The sequence below is a fragment of the Gekko japonicus genome, unplaced genomic scaffold (genome assembly GCF_001447785.1).
Source record: "Gekko japonicus isolate JY-2015 unplaced genomic scaffold, Gekko_japonicus_V1.1 scaffold1248, whole genome shotgun sequence".
Taxonomy (NCBI): Eukaryota; Metazoa; Chordata; class Lepidosauria; order Squamata; family Gekkonidae; genus Gekko; species Gekko japonicus.
The window spans coordinates 429,044-443,628 of record NW_015171541.1 but is presented as its reverse complement, the minus strand read 5'-3'; the positions used below and the strand labels follow the sequence as shown (position 1 = coordinate 443,628).

The window sequence follows — 14,585 nt, the reverse complement described above, 5'->3', positions numbered from 1 at the left end:
GAGAGTCAGCATCATGCAGTAGTTCTGGGAGGTTGTTCAATTGGGCTTGCCAGCTCTGGGTTGGGATATACCTGGAGATTTACGGGGTGGAGCCTGAGGTGGGCAGATTTTAGGAAGGAGAGGGACTTCAATCAGGTATAATGCCATAGAGTCTACTTTCCAAAGCACATATTGTCTCCAGGTGAACTGATTTCTGTCACCAACAGATCAGTTGTAATAGTGGGACTGCTCCAGCCACCACCTGAAGGTTGGCAGCCCTAGGTTCTAGGTATGAGGCGGAGGCAGGCTACCAAACTGTCTTACATGGGCCTCTGGTTGACAGGAATTTCTGGCAGCCATGGAATACATGGATGTGTTTTGTACTACTTTTACTGTTATTTGCATCATTCTGTCTTACTGTTTTAGCAGTGAGCTGCCTTGAACAGATCACGAGAGGTGGCAGACATATTTTCAAGGGGGGGGGGGAATTAATTAACACCCAGCACAAAAGCAGCCTGCCTGGTGCGGCAGCAATGCGGTGGGGGTGGGCAGGGTTCTCTTTGACTCCACGGGCACAACTGCAGAAACGGGAGCGTATCTGTCACCTAAAACATCATGGAGTTAAACAAAAAACAAAAAACCTCTCACATGCCACCATGTCTCATATGGGAAGTAACTCATTTCCCATGAAACTAAGCAAAATAAATCCATTGTGGTTTTTGAGGAGAAAAACCTTGTCTCTGCAACAGTTTAGCTCAGTTTTATAGCTGAGTTGACCGAAACACACAAAGGTCAAGTGACTTGGCCAAAGTGAGAAGAGAATCAGTGTCTCGGGGCTGGAGTCATGCCCAGGGTCCCTTTGGCTCTCTGCCAGTTTATCTACACATCACGTTATGCCACAGCCTCCTCGGCATATCTGACATAGCTGAAATGATCTTGTGCACTACAAGTGCTTCATGACAAAAGGGCAGAGGGGGGGATAGTGAGAGCTCTATTTTATGCCAAGCATCGGAAAAAAACCCTCGAGTCAGTCCAACACGGCACAGATGCCAAGATAGTGTTTTTCTCAAGACACCGAAAGATTAATAATGTGCTTGAGGCCACGCTATTCTTTCTGAAAGACGAGGAAATAAGATCGTAAGACTTTTCAGATGAAGAGAATCCCAGGTTTTATTCACTGCCAGGTTTTTATTCTCAGAGCCAGAGACCCATGTAAGACAGTTTGGTAGCCTGCCTCCGCCTCATACCTAGACCCTAGGGTTGCCAACCTCCAGGTGGTGGCTGGAGCAATCCCACTATTGCAACTGATCTGTAGGTGACAAAGATCAGTTCACCTGGATAGAATGCAAGACCTTGACCAGGTTTGGGGAAGACAAAGATCAAACCTCACTTCAAACCCCAGAAGAGCATTACGCTCTGGAGAGAAGAACCTCCGGCTGCCCTCAACCAGAGCCAGGGCCTTTTTGGCCCCGGCACCAGCCTGGTAGAACTCTCTGCCTAATGACATCCATGCCCTGCAGGACCTCGTGCAATTTCACAGGGCCTGTAAGACAGAGATGTTCCGCCAGGCCTATGGTTGAGGACACTCTGGTATGTTACCAGAGCACTGCCGCGTGAGGTCCTTGGCGTGATGATTTCACTTCTGTGTGATGTTACCACACTGCGGACATCGCACGTGGTGACGTCGCCCCCCCCCCCGCACCCCCCTCGTGCTCCCCCCACCGAAGAGCAACCCTATGATTCAGTATGGTGTCATTTTTTGTGATCTTGAAGAACTGCCTCCTCCCCATATTGACCAGCCCGCCACCTAAGATCTCCCTCACAAGGTCCCCTGTCAGAGGGGAGGTGGGTGGGGACCAGAGACTGGACATCTTCAGCTGTGGCACCTTGCCACTGCAGTGTCCGTTGAGGCTTGCCAGGCACCTGCACTAGGCTGTTCGGCATCACACCAAAACATTTCTATTTACCCAGGCTTTTAATTAAGGGATTGATGTTTTAACATAATTTTTAGCCCCATAACCATTTTGAAACTCTTATCAAGCAGCTTCTTTTATTGCTCCTCTAGGTTTTTAATGGTTAGCTTTTATTGTGCTTTTTTAAAGTTATATTTTGTAAGATGCCTCGAGGTGGTACTCTGGATAGGAGGCATAAAATTTTTCAGCATAAAGAAACAGCTTTCCTATTTCACTATTTGTTTGAAATATTTATATCCCAGCTTCCATCCTGTAAACAGGACCTCAAGGTAGCTCACACAATACATCCAAAAGCATAAAACCCTCTAATTATCTGATTTCCCAGTTCTCCCCTAGGCGGCTTGATTTTTGAAGGTCTTCACCACATCAATGCCATCTTATAGCAATAGTGTCACTACCCTTTTTTTAAAGCCAGAAAAAGACTTCTGTTGTTGAGATGATGGCAGTCATGAGGTCTGAAACAAAAAAATGTGAGGGAAAATGTCGTATAGACACTCTGTTGAGACGAGAGCTACACAAAGGATCGTCACTGTGTGGAAGCAACCACTGTTGCTCTGACATTATCATTTTGCGTATCAACTTAAATAGTTATCTTATGGCATGGTGTATAGAATAGCCAGGAGATCCTAAGATTGTCAGGAAACCAGAAGTTCTAGTTCTTTAGTGTTATGCACCACCAGATGGCACGCTAGACTTTTAGTGTCCCTTATAAACTGCTGATATGGTCACGTTCATTCATTCAACAGGTGAACTCCATATATTTCAACCATCAAATGTCCTTGCTATGATCTGACCTTGTTGAAAACTGGAAGCAACAGAGGTTCTCAGCCGGCTTATCTTCCATTCTGTGCTTCCACAAAGCTCACAAACATGGCTCAGCTGACAACCTCAGTTGCTTCCAGTTTTCAACAAGGTCAAATCATACCAAGGACATTTGATAATTGGAATATGTGGAGTTCACCTGTTGAATGAATGAATGTGACTGTATCAGCAATTTATAAGGGACACTAAAAGATTGTTGAATTGTTGGTACATTGAAACTGAGATATTAATTGCATAAATTTGTTTATATAATTTGTAATTTTCATCATTCTTCACTGTGTGCATACTTTGACAACCTGTCCTGTGATCTCGCTACTTTTGTAACATCCTGGTGGTGGCTGAAGATCTCCCACTATTACAACTGATCTCCAGGTGACAGAGATCAGCCCACCTGGAGAAAATGGCCACTTTGGAAAGCCAGCTCTATGGCATGATGCCCTATTGAAGTCCCTCCCCTTCCCAAACCCCGCCTTCCTCAGGCTCCACCCTCAAATCTCCAGGTATTTCCCAATGTAGAGGTGGCAACCCTAACAGAGACAGATGTTTGTCTGACCCCTGTAATGCTACTAGGTCACTTCCCTCCTCCTTTACTAGAGAAGTTGAAACTCATAAACTCTGTTACTTACAGGTAGGGCAACAAATGAATTTTCAAGTAAATGAACACCCATGCTCTGGCTTTTAATTTTTTTTTTAAAGGCTGCCAGCCTACCGGAAGCAGAAGGGAGATGCAAGACAGACTAGTTTATGTACACTGGATTTGATATATACTCCTGTCAAATGTTGTCAAGATGAGGAGCACCCCAGCCTGAGCAGGGAAAAGAGCTGCAGGCCCTGATTCCAAGGTAAAAGAAAGCTGGCTGTGCTTGGGCACCAAGTAGTAGGAGGCAGTATGGAACGTTATTGGCAAAACAGCAGGGGGGGGTGGGATAAACAGTACGCAATAAATGAAGTGATACTCCCTTATGAAGCATAAGACAAAGGCAAAACAAAAAAACCAACCAGGACACAATACCAGCCAACCTTATCCACTTTTAAAGCTCATGTATTTTAATGAAAAAGATTGGGGGGGGGGGGCACTGAGCTTTACTTTGACTGGCTCATGTCCATGGTCTTTCATCTATTCAGCCCGGTCCCTTTGCACAGCCTCCTTTATGGAATTCAACTCCTTCCTCTGATCTTTGGTACAGTATGAGACAGTTGCTACCTCTTTTTTGTACCATAAGCAGAATGGTGCATAGTTTTCTAAGGAAAAACTGACCACATCCTTTTCTTAGTACTGAATCCAGACTGTGAATTTTATTTTATTTTATTTATTTATTTTTTGCTGTTCAGAGAAAAGCAACACTTACTTCCTGAGTACTGTTTTGGTCTCGGCAGAGTTCTGACTCCCATCTTCTTCACAGTTTGAGGTTTCCAGGTTTCCATATCTAAACGCAATAGGAAGATGTGCAATTCAGATAGTGGTGAAAAATAAAGGGGGAGGAGCCTTGGCTAAGTTATCAGACATTAAGAATTTATTAAGAACTTGCTGAGTGATCAATTATTGATTTTTTAAAAAACCCTAGAATGTCCTAGACTGCTGCAGCCATGGAATCCATGTGCAAAAGTTCCCTCATTTATTCCTTCAGCTTGTCACAGAATATTCATCTTCAGTGCAACTCATAACAGATACAGCAGGCAGCAACTCAATGCCCCCTTGGTTTTACGACGCACAGTCTCCAGCAGAGAAGAAGAAGAAGAATAGTTTTTTATACCCTACTTTTGTCTACCTCAGGGAGTCTCAAAGCAGCTTATAATCGCCTTCCCTTCCTCTCCCCACAACACACACCCCATGAGGTAGGTGGGGCTGAGAGAGTTTTCAGAGAACTCTGACTGGCCCAAGGTCACCTAGCAGGTTTCATGTGGAGGAGTGGGGAATCAAACCCCATTCTCCAAATAGAGTCTCCTGCTCCTAACCACTATACCATGCTCGCTTAACCACTACACCAAACTAGATGCACTGTAAGGGCCGAAGCCTTCCCCTAGTGGCTCATGGCGCAGTAGGTGGATGTAGTTATGTCCTGCCTGCCTGGGCCTGTGTGTGTGTGTGTGTGTGTGTGTGTGTGTGTGTGTGTGTGTGTGTTTATACTGTTCCCATGATATTATTCTGGGCTAAAATGAGGAAGATGCAGAACAGCAGTAGAAAGCAAGACTGGACAGAAGCAGGAACAGAAGCAAAAACAAAAAGAGATCATGGCTCAAAGGTACGGCGTCTACTTTTTATGCAGAGAAGCCCCAGGTTTAATATCCAGAAACTGCAGTTTAAAGGATCAGGTACTACACGATGTGAAAGAATTCCATTTGAGACCCTGGAGAGCCACTGCCAGTCAGAGTAGACAATACGGACCTTGCTAGTCTCAGTAGAAGGCATATTCATGTATCTGTCTGTGTATAATGACACTCAACAGCAGCAATGAGCGAGTTAACTAACAGCGTATGCACATTTACCCATGATTTAGCCCTACTGAACAAAATGAAACTTACTTCACGCATGGGATAGTATTGTAATGGGAGTAGGGGGCAGACCGAACAAGCAACCTCTGTCCAGGGATACAAACTTGTGTACACAGCCCTGAAATTTGCCTAAAGAACACCACCCGTAGTAAAGGAAACATTTTGAAACAGAACATTAGATTACACACATCTTAATATACTGTTACAAACAGCAAATATTTATGTTTTTTAGTGTATCACTCATATTTCCCTCCGTTTCCAGATTCAGCTAGTGCTAACTTGTGCCTGTTTACCCATAAGTACAGCTGGGCTTAAAAAGGTAAAGGTTCCCTTGCTCGAAAGCCAGTCGAATCCGACTCTAGGGTCTCCGTTTCAAAGCCGAAGAGCCAGCGCTGTCCGAAGACGTTTCCGTGGTCATGTGGCCGGCATGACTAAACACCAAGGCGCACGGAACGCTGTTACCTTCCCACCGAAGTGGTACCTATTTATCTACTTGCAATTTCTTGCTTTCGAACTGCTAGGTTGGCAGGAGCTGGAACTAGAGACGGGAGCTCACTCTGTCATGCGGCACCCGGGTCTCGAACTGCTGAACTACTGACCTTCCACAGCCTGCAGTTCAGCGTCTTAACCACTTGAGCCACCGCAGCTCCACAGCTGGGCTTACTCCCAAGTAAATATGCATTGGCTTGCAGGCTATAGTTCTTTCATCAGTTAGTGGCACTGCTGTGGGTGGGTGCATGCAGGATCAGAGGCTAAAATTACCGAACTGTATTTGACAATTTCCTTCCAGCCAATAGGCTCCTTTCAGTACTTTGCCAAATGCTGCTCTACCTCCTGGGAGCTTGACCAAGTCCTCAACTTGCCCCATAAAGCTATTCCTTGGTATATGTGATGTTTTAGAGAGACAGCAGTGGTATAGTGGTTAAGAGCAGTGGACTCTAATCTGGCGTTTGATTCCCCACTCCTCCTCCACATGAAGCCTGCTAGTATCTGTTGTGGGGAGAGGAAGGGAAGGTGATTGTAAGCCACTCTGAGACTCCTTCAGGCAGTTAAGAGTGGGGTATAAAACCAACTCTTCTTCTTAATGTCAGCTGAACTAACAATGTTCCCTTCTCTTAAATCACTGAAGGCAACTATTCCAGCTGATTTATTCCCTGAGTAGCTGGAATGTTCTGGAGCTTTCAGTCAATCAGTTCCACAGCCTTTGCTGTCACATGGGCAATTTACTTCCGATAACTGTCAAAGATTCTTGCATTGGAGAAGAAAATGTAAGCCAAACCTGGAAATTTAGCGTATGTATAAAAAGTAATTTCTCATGACCAGTTTGTGCCATCAAATGAAGTAGGTAGAGCTAGACAAAAAAGTTCTATGATATCTTGAATATGTGAAACAGAAATAATACCCCTAATAAATAAATATTCAAGCTTCATCTCAGGAATATGAAATATGCTTTCCCATGATTCATCCAAATATGGAACATAAATATGCTTTCTAAAGTACTGCTTCTTTATTTATTTACAAGAACTAGCCCACTCTGCTCCAAAGGTTCTAGGCAGGGTCAATTAAAAAAAAAAAAGCACTTAAAAACCAACAAAGCAAAAGGTGAAACCTTGATCTAGTTATAATAAATTTTAAAACCAATGCAATCCACCATGTTTAAAAATTAAATTGCATATGCAAGGAATAAGTACAACTTGATATTATTTTTCAGCCTATAAAGAACCTTAATTAAGGTTGCAATTATATTAATTTATATGTGTTATTATATTTTAAATCTAACTCAAATTCCAGTGCTGTAAGTTGTCTAATTTGTATACTGTTTTAAATTGTAATGGCCAATGGCTACACAATTTATTTATTTATTATTTATTTATTTCCAATTTATAAATATACTTTTCTACCACTACTACTACTACTATATTAATTTATATGCTAGTACTTCCACTGTATTTAATGCTTTACTCTTATCAGAGCTTTTTTGGTGATGGAGGGATGGAATTTTTTTCCTGGTTTTTTCCAAGTTGGGGGGGGGGGGGAGGATTGGTGGAAATCTGAACAACTTTATATATGAGTACTGGCCTTTTCTTTGGTACAAATAAAGCACTGACATTTCTATAGCCCTATCAATCTTTCTTTGCCTATCTTTTGTAAACAGTACAAGTTACCCATTAAATTAGGCCTTTTTCCCAGTTAAAGCAGTCACAGCTGATTTCCACTGCAGTGCTAACCAGAATTACATCCTTCTAAATTCATCAGTCAGTGGGATTAGAAGGGTATTAGTCTGTTTAGGACTGCACTGCTAGTGACTAACTAATCAAATCTGCATAAATCTGCATATCAATCAATACACACCTGAAGGAATATAAGAACATTTTGAGATGATGCACACACTACAGATGTAAAGTACCGAAATTTTCATTCTGGTATTCATTCTAGTTTCCTGGGCTCCATAGTGTTTTTGTGACATTTCCCTCTTCCCTCTCTGATTCATGTTCCAAAACCACATCTGTGGCTCTGCGTCATAAACTTCATTATCCCCTGTGTTCCAGGTGATAAAATTCTAGGCGAGGCGTAATATATGAAAGATTTCAAAGAAAAGCATCCCAAGGATTTTCAACCTTTGATTTCATACCATTTGTGAGATAGGAAGAAGTGGTGGCTTGCTGGGATTTCCTGTGGATTCTACTGTTTATTATAAAAGCTGCAGAAAATTATAATGAGGTCAGCCGGCCTTCCTGTACAGGATGTGTGCAAAGCTTGCTCTACAATTGGTATGTATGTCAAACAGATCAAAAGTGGGGGGAATACACCATATGCTACACATCATCCCTTGTACATGGCTTCGCTCCTGATATTTTAGAACTGCTTTTATCCTTTTTCTGACTTTATACAGTTTTAAGAAATCTAATCTTGTAAACCACTTCAGGGGCCCATTTTGTTGGTTGAAAGGCAGTTAAATAAATCTTCTAAATAAATATTATCCTACATTTTTCTGCCACTTTCAAAAACTGTGTCAAGGAAACTGTACTAGCACAACTGCAGCAGAAATAGTAATATCCAGATTCTCATGCAGAATCTGCTGAGTTTTATAGAATTTTGGGCATTCCTCCATTAAAAAAAAAGTTTGTAGACTTGTCAACTTGGGGCAAAACGTGACTGATTTCTACTGAAAACAGAAAAGAAGCCTGGTGTGGACATGTTTTGCAGTGTTTACAGAGATCTCTGGCAAAATATCCTTGCTAATAAATGTGAAGCATCAAGTTAAAGGATTTTGCCACTGGAATTATCCCATTTACTTTTCTCCCTCTTAGGAATGAATGGAAAAGGCCTTGTTGCCAGGGGTCATTTCGTAGAAAAAGAGCTAGGGGGACTCATTAGCATAACTCATTAGCATATGCCACACCCCCTGACATCACCGGAAGTGTGTCCTCCCCACAGCCGGCGGCGACCTCCAGCGGGCACCAGCAGGGAGCTCCAGGCCCCGCCCTCCCGCACCTCACCCGGGGGATGGCGTCCCCCCGCATCCCCCCCCCCATGACCCCTGCTTGTTGCATGTATGAGCTGGCTGCATAATGCCCTGGATTCAGTGAGTGCCTGTGTTTTTAAGCAGTGAATAACAAATATAAAACAAGTTGATTCAAAGATTTTACTTCTCCTTATCAACTCCACTCTACCAGTTGGTTCTCCAATGCTCTACACACGAGTCAACGAAGAAGAGAAGAAGAGGAGAGATTGGATTTATACCCCGCCCTTCACTACCCAAAGGTGTCTCAGAGCGGCTTACAAACTCCTTTCCCTTCCCTTCTCCACCACCCCTGTGAGGTAGGTGGGGCTGAGAGAGCTCTTGACAGAAACGGATCTTTTTCAAGAACAGCCGTGCCAGAGTTATGGCTTGCCCAAGGTCATCCAGGTGCGAGTGGAGGAGTGGGGAATCATACCCGGTTCTCCCAGATTAGAGTCCGCGCACTTAACCACTACACCAAAGTGGCTCTCCTCCTAGTGGGGTCATAACTCTGACTGTTTTTATTCCTAGCATGTGACTTTGATGTCATGAGCCTTCCTGTCATGAGTTTTCAGCTCAGTGGATCCCATGCTTAAAGGTGGGGGTTAAATGGTTCCCGGGTCTCTGAAAATGTTGGAAATCACTGTTCTATCTGAACCCCCTATTTCTTACCTTCAGCCATTCTCCTCCACTTTAATTCTGCAGTTCGCTTGGTTTTTCTTGTTTCTTGCTTTGTCTGTGTTTTTCCTGTTTGACTTCCACTACCCTCATAACTCAGTTTAAACCTTTTGTCGCCTAAATATGTCTTCATGGTCTGGTTCCTTCTTATCTTTTGACCCTCTTATCTCTTCGCACTGCGGTTCTAGCGGTATTTTTCTTCTTGTCAAAACCTAGAATCTCATCTGTTCTCTCTCCTTTTTGCCCTTTTTCTGATTGTTAAAGAATGCTTTGTCTCTTGAGATTAGAACACCCCAACTGGTTTGGTTTTTAAACACTACTTGAAGACACAATTGTTCTTCCTGGGCTAATGGCATTAAATCTCCTGCATTTCCCTTTTGGATTGTATTCCTGTGTGGACCTTTAACTTGACACTCCTTTGTTTCAAAAGCAATAGGGATAATAAATAATATTCACATTTGTATAAATTTGACTCAAATTTCACAGAGGGCTTCTAGGAGTCAAATAAAATTGCCCCAGGGTCAGAAGAGGTCAGTGAAACCGATAAGAAATCAACAACACACTTCCAACTATTCTGAAGTGATAGTGACAATGTTTTAAGACGACATTCTTTTTAGTGTTAATAGGGGGGGGGGGGGGACGACACTGTACCACTAGAACATAAGCTTTGTTTGTCACAACATTTTGTGGTCCCAAATGCAGCTGTTACCTGTGATGACTATGCTCACTGACTGATTGTCTGATTGTTGTGAGTATATTCAGAAACTATTGTATGAATCAGGTAAAAGCATGGTGCAGTATGCCACCATGCTCCACTCAGCCAAAGAAGGAGAGAGTGCATGCTCTAGTGGGAATTTGAAAGGGAGTGGGGAATCGGCACATCCTTATATATGAGTACTGGCACCTTTTTTTTTTTAAAGCAAAAAAGCACTGTGGTTTTTTTTTCCTTCCAATTTATCTAGTGAAAACCTAGACAATTTTGGAAAGCACTGGGGAAAAACCCTCCCATAATTTTTTTTTTCTTTTGGAATAAGTGAGACGCTTTTTAAGACATGACCTTATTCCCTCAAAATCTTTAGCATAAAATTTTTTATGTAAGACAATCTACGGCATTAGTTAATAGTAATTCCTAAGTATACTGTAGACATATACAACATATTTTCCAGAATGTTCACTGTTTAAATATGAATAATTCTGGCAACAATAAATATGCTGTTTCGTGATAAATTATTACAGAAATCAGGTTTTTCAGTGTTATTAAGTGATATCAGATATCCAAATATGTGGGTAATCCTACCTACTGTGACTATGCAACTGGGTTTTGGTCCAAATAACGTACTTTCTTTTTTTTACTTTACTTTTCTTTCTTTTCTTTACACAATTTATTTGCTATTTTTAATTTTTCCTTTATCTCAGATGGCAAAAATTACTCTACAAGTGTTTAAGTAGTAGTGAGTGCAGTAGTTTTAGGGTTGCCAGGTGCCCCGTGGCCATCAACAGGGGGTGGGGGTAGGGTTGCCATCTCCAGGTTGGGAAACTCCTGGAGATTTGGGGATGGAGCCTGGGGAGGACAAGGACCTCAGTGAGTTACAATGCCACATAGTCTACCCTCCAAAAGCATCCATTTTCTCCAAGAGAAACTGATCTCTGTTGTCTGGAGATGACCTGTAATTCCAGGGAATCCCCAGGTCCCACCTGGAGGGTGGCATCCCTAAGTAGTTTACATCTTTCTCATGTATCTGGTACATTTGCAGTTTTGTTTGCAAAATACTAAGACATTTATACCTGTAATTTCCATAAATATGGCTGAGCACAACTTCACATGATATCCAAGTTATATGGTATGTTTTATGTTTTTAGAGTAGCAAAATGAGTTGAGGTTTGATAAGACAGTAACTATTGCATATGTTGTGATTTTCACCAACATCTCTGGATTTTTCCCCAGGCTCCGAGTACCCCATATTGACCCAACAAACGCAAGAGTCTGACATAACATAAGGCTACTTACACAAAGGGCCATGGCTCAGTGATTAGAGTACCTGCTTTACAAGCAGAAGGTCACAGATTCAATCCCCAGCACCTCCAGTTAAAAGAATCCAATTATGTGAAAGAACCTCTACCGGAGACCCTGGAGAGGTGCTGCCAGTCACAGACTGACCTTGAGAGAGCAATGTGCTGATTAAATACAAGGCAAAAAATCACCTAAAAGAGAAAAGCTGCCCGATCATGTGGGCACCATCTGTCAAGGGAGGCAACTTTACCACTATGTAACCTAGGGTTGCCAAATGGGCCCAGGGGGCGGGGAATCCCCAGCTTCAGAGCCCCGATTTCCGCCAGAGGTGACGCAGCCACGTTGCTGACGTTGGGGGCGTGGCAGAGCTCGTCGGGGGGGAACCATATGGTTTCCCCCCCAATGAGCTCGGTCACGCCCCCAACGTCAGCAACGTCTCACGTCACTTCCGGTGACGTCCTGCCGGCGCGCGCGCACACCCGAAAGAACCTCCCGGACACCGACGAGGCTCCCCCGCTCCGAGGGGTAAGTGGATTTGGCAACCCTAATGTAACCTCCTCACCTGGTAACATGAATTGGCCCTGCCTGCTTTACTTACAGTCATACAGCCTAACCTACCTCAGATAGGGATGCCAGCCTCCAGGTGGGACTGGGGGATCCCCCCAGAATTACAGCTCATCTCCAGACTACATAGACCAGTTCCCCTGGAGAAAATGTATATCTTGGAGGGCGGACTCTATGGTACTGTATCCCACTGAAATCCCTGTCCTCCCCAGGTTCCATCCCCAAATCTCCAGGAGTTTCCCCACCTGGATATGGCTATCCTATGTCCCCCAACCCCCGCCAATGGCCGGAGCGACCTGGCAGCCCTATCTCTAGCTATCAGTGAAAACGTTAGTCCAAACAAACCCACTGAAATCAGTGGGTTTATAGTGGATTAACTCTGCATAGAATTGCACTGTGAGAACGTTTCATTTATTGCCCTCAAAGCCGTCAAAATCACAGCCCTTGGATGGATGTGAGGGTTGTCCTGTCAAGTCACTGGAAAAGTGCCTTTCTTTTTCCTCTGCCCCCTGACAGTCCTGAAGTCCCTGACTAAAGGGAGTGAACATACAACATATAGCCTGGTGTGTTACAAAAGAGCTGGTCTGACAGTTGCAAACCGATGTTCTTTGTGAAAGAACAGAGCAGCAGCCACAATGAGCAGCTGCAGGACAACCTTCATTTGGCCATCCCCAGGCCTGGGCCTCAGCCATGACTAAAGGCGGATCTCTCCCCACCACCAGCCTCAGGAGCTCAGGTTTGCTTTGCAACTAAGAGTACCCACCCCTTCAAAGAGGAAACTGAAAACCACAATTTGCAACTAAAAATCTTAACAATGACCTTTCTAAATCAGATTTAAAAAAAAAAAGTATTGGTTTTTGTTTCTTAAAAGAGCACTTTCAACTCTAGATTTACAGTACAGTACAGGAACTCGCGTGGGTGATGCAAAGTAGGCTGCATGAAGAGACTAGTTTTCCTTTTTGTCAGCAAACACGCTGCAGACTTGCAACCAAAAGCCAAGGGTAGAATACAGCTCTCTTCATGTGCGGTTTGTATTAGAGTCACCAACTTCCAGATGCAGCCAGGAGATCTCCCAGTATTACAACTGATCTCCAGACTATGGAAATCAATTCGCCTAAAGATAATGGCTGCTTTAGAGGGTAGACTGTACAGCATTATATCCCACTGAGGTCCACCCCACTACTCAAATCCTGCCCTTCCTAGGCTTCACCTGCAAAATCTAGGAATTTCCCAATCCAGAGTTGGCCATAGGACTGCTGGGCCTTCTGCCTGCAGCTTGCTTTTTCTGTTGCCAGGAAAATCCCAGAAGTTAAATATGGTAGCTGTAGGAATGGTTGGAAACTCTATGGTTTTACAATAATGTTTCCAGTGATTCCTAGAGCTACCCAATGCCACTTCACGATTTCCCCCAGAAGTGATGCCATGACATAGCAGATGTTGCATGCCCCAATTTCCCCAGCCCCACCTATCTTGCTGGTTGGCCCGGCAACCCCCAAATTGGCAATTCTAGTTTGGACACTGTTCTTCAAAACAACTGCTTAACTGTTAACAGGAGACACAGCCCCTAGCTAGAGTGCAAAGTTATATTGGTTTTACAACACTTCAGTTGCCCCAGCTGCTTGCAAAGTATCCCTGGAACCAGGGCTATTTTTGGGCAGGAACGCACAGGAACGGAGTTCCGGCTGGCTCCCAAGCTGGCCACGCCCAGCAGGAACTCATTAGCATAATAGGCCACACTCAACAGCAGAAACTGCAGATTGGCTACAATTAGGGGTGTGTGGCCTAGTATGCAAAAAGCCCTGGGTTTTGACAACAAACAAGGTAAAGAGAATAAGAAGCGATAGGTGGTTGTGGCTGGATGACCACACTTCTGGTAACATGGGGTGTGGCCTAATATGCAAATGAGCTGCGCTGTCAGTGTGTGACCTAATATGCTAATGAATTCCTGCTGTTGGGTATGGCCTATTATGCTAATGAGTTCCTGCTGGGCTTTTTCTACAAAAAAAGCCCTGCCTGGAACTGTAGTATGGTGAGCTGCTGTAAAAGCCCTCACCGACTAAATTCTTGCAGCCCCTCTCCAACAACAATTGCCACATTACACCAGTAAGAGACAGTGACTGTTCAGCTCATTTCAGGTCTGTAGTGTAAGACATGAGTAGTGCCTCTGTTAGCAGGGTTGGTACCACTGAGAAGCTAGAAATTATTGTGGGATAATTTTTAAAAAAGAAATAATCTGGAATCAAGATTAAATTACTATTTTCTTTGAATTATTCCTGCAAATATTTAGTTGGATTCACTCATGTTTACAGCCTCTAAATCCTATGTTTTTTTAGTAATTGCAAATTAATTCCAAAATATTCCAAACTAGGTAAAAAAAGAGCACACAAAATGCAACGTCTGTAGAGTTAAAAATGGAAACACATACACTGTTCAATTTAATGCATGTACTTTGTATACATTTTTCTTTTTAAAAAGCTAGAGCTGACATTCACATTCATAGGCTGTTTGTTTAGTGGACGCAAATCAACATGTGTACTAGTAGCTTCTCATTGTTCAACTATCA

The 14,585-nt window shown here is 43.4% G+C and overlaps 1 protein-coding gene across 1 annotated transcript in view; it reads right to left on the bottom strand.

The window, feature by feature from the left end:
* Positions 1-14,585, bottom strand: part of RGL1 (ral guanine nucleotide dissociation stimulator-like 1) — a 113,573-nt gene that overhangs the window by 46,443 nt on the left and 52,545 nt on the right. The window contains exon 4 of the mRNA XM_015419648.1: positions 4,124-4,201. Within this exon, the coding sequence (XP_015275134.1) occupies positions 4,124-4,201 (78 nt within the window). The remainder of the gene's footprint in view (positions 1-4,123; positions 4,202-14,585) is intronic.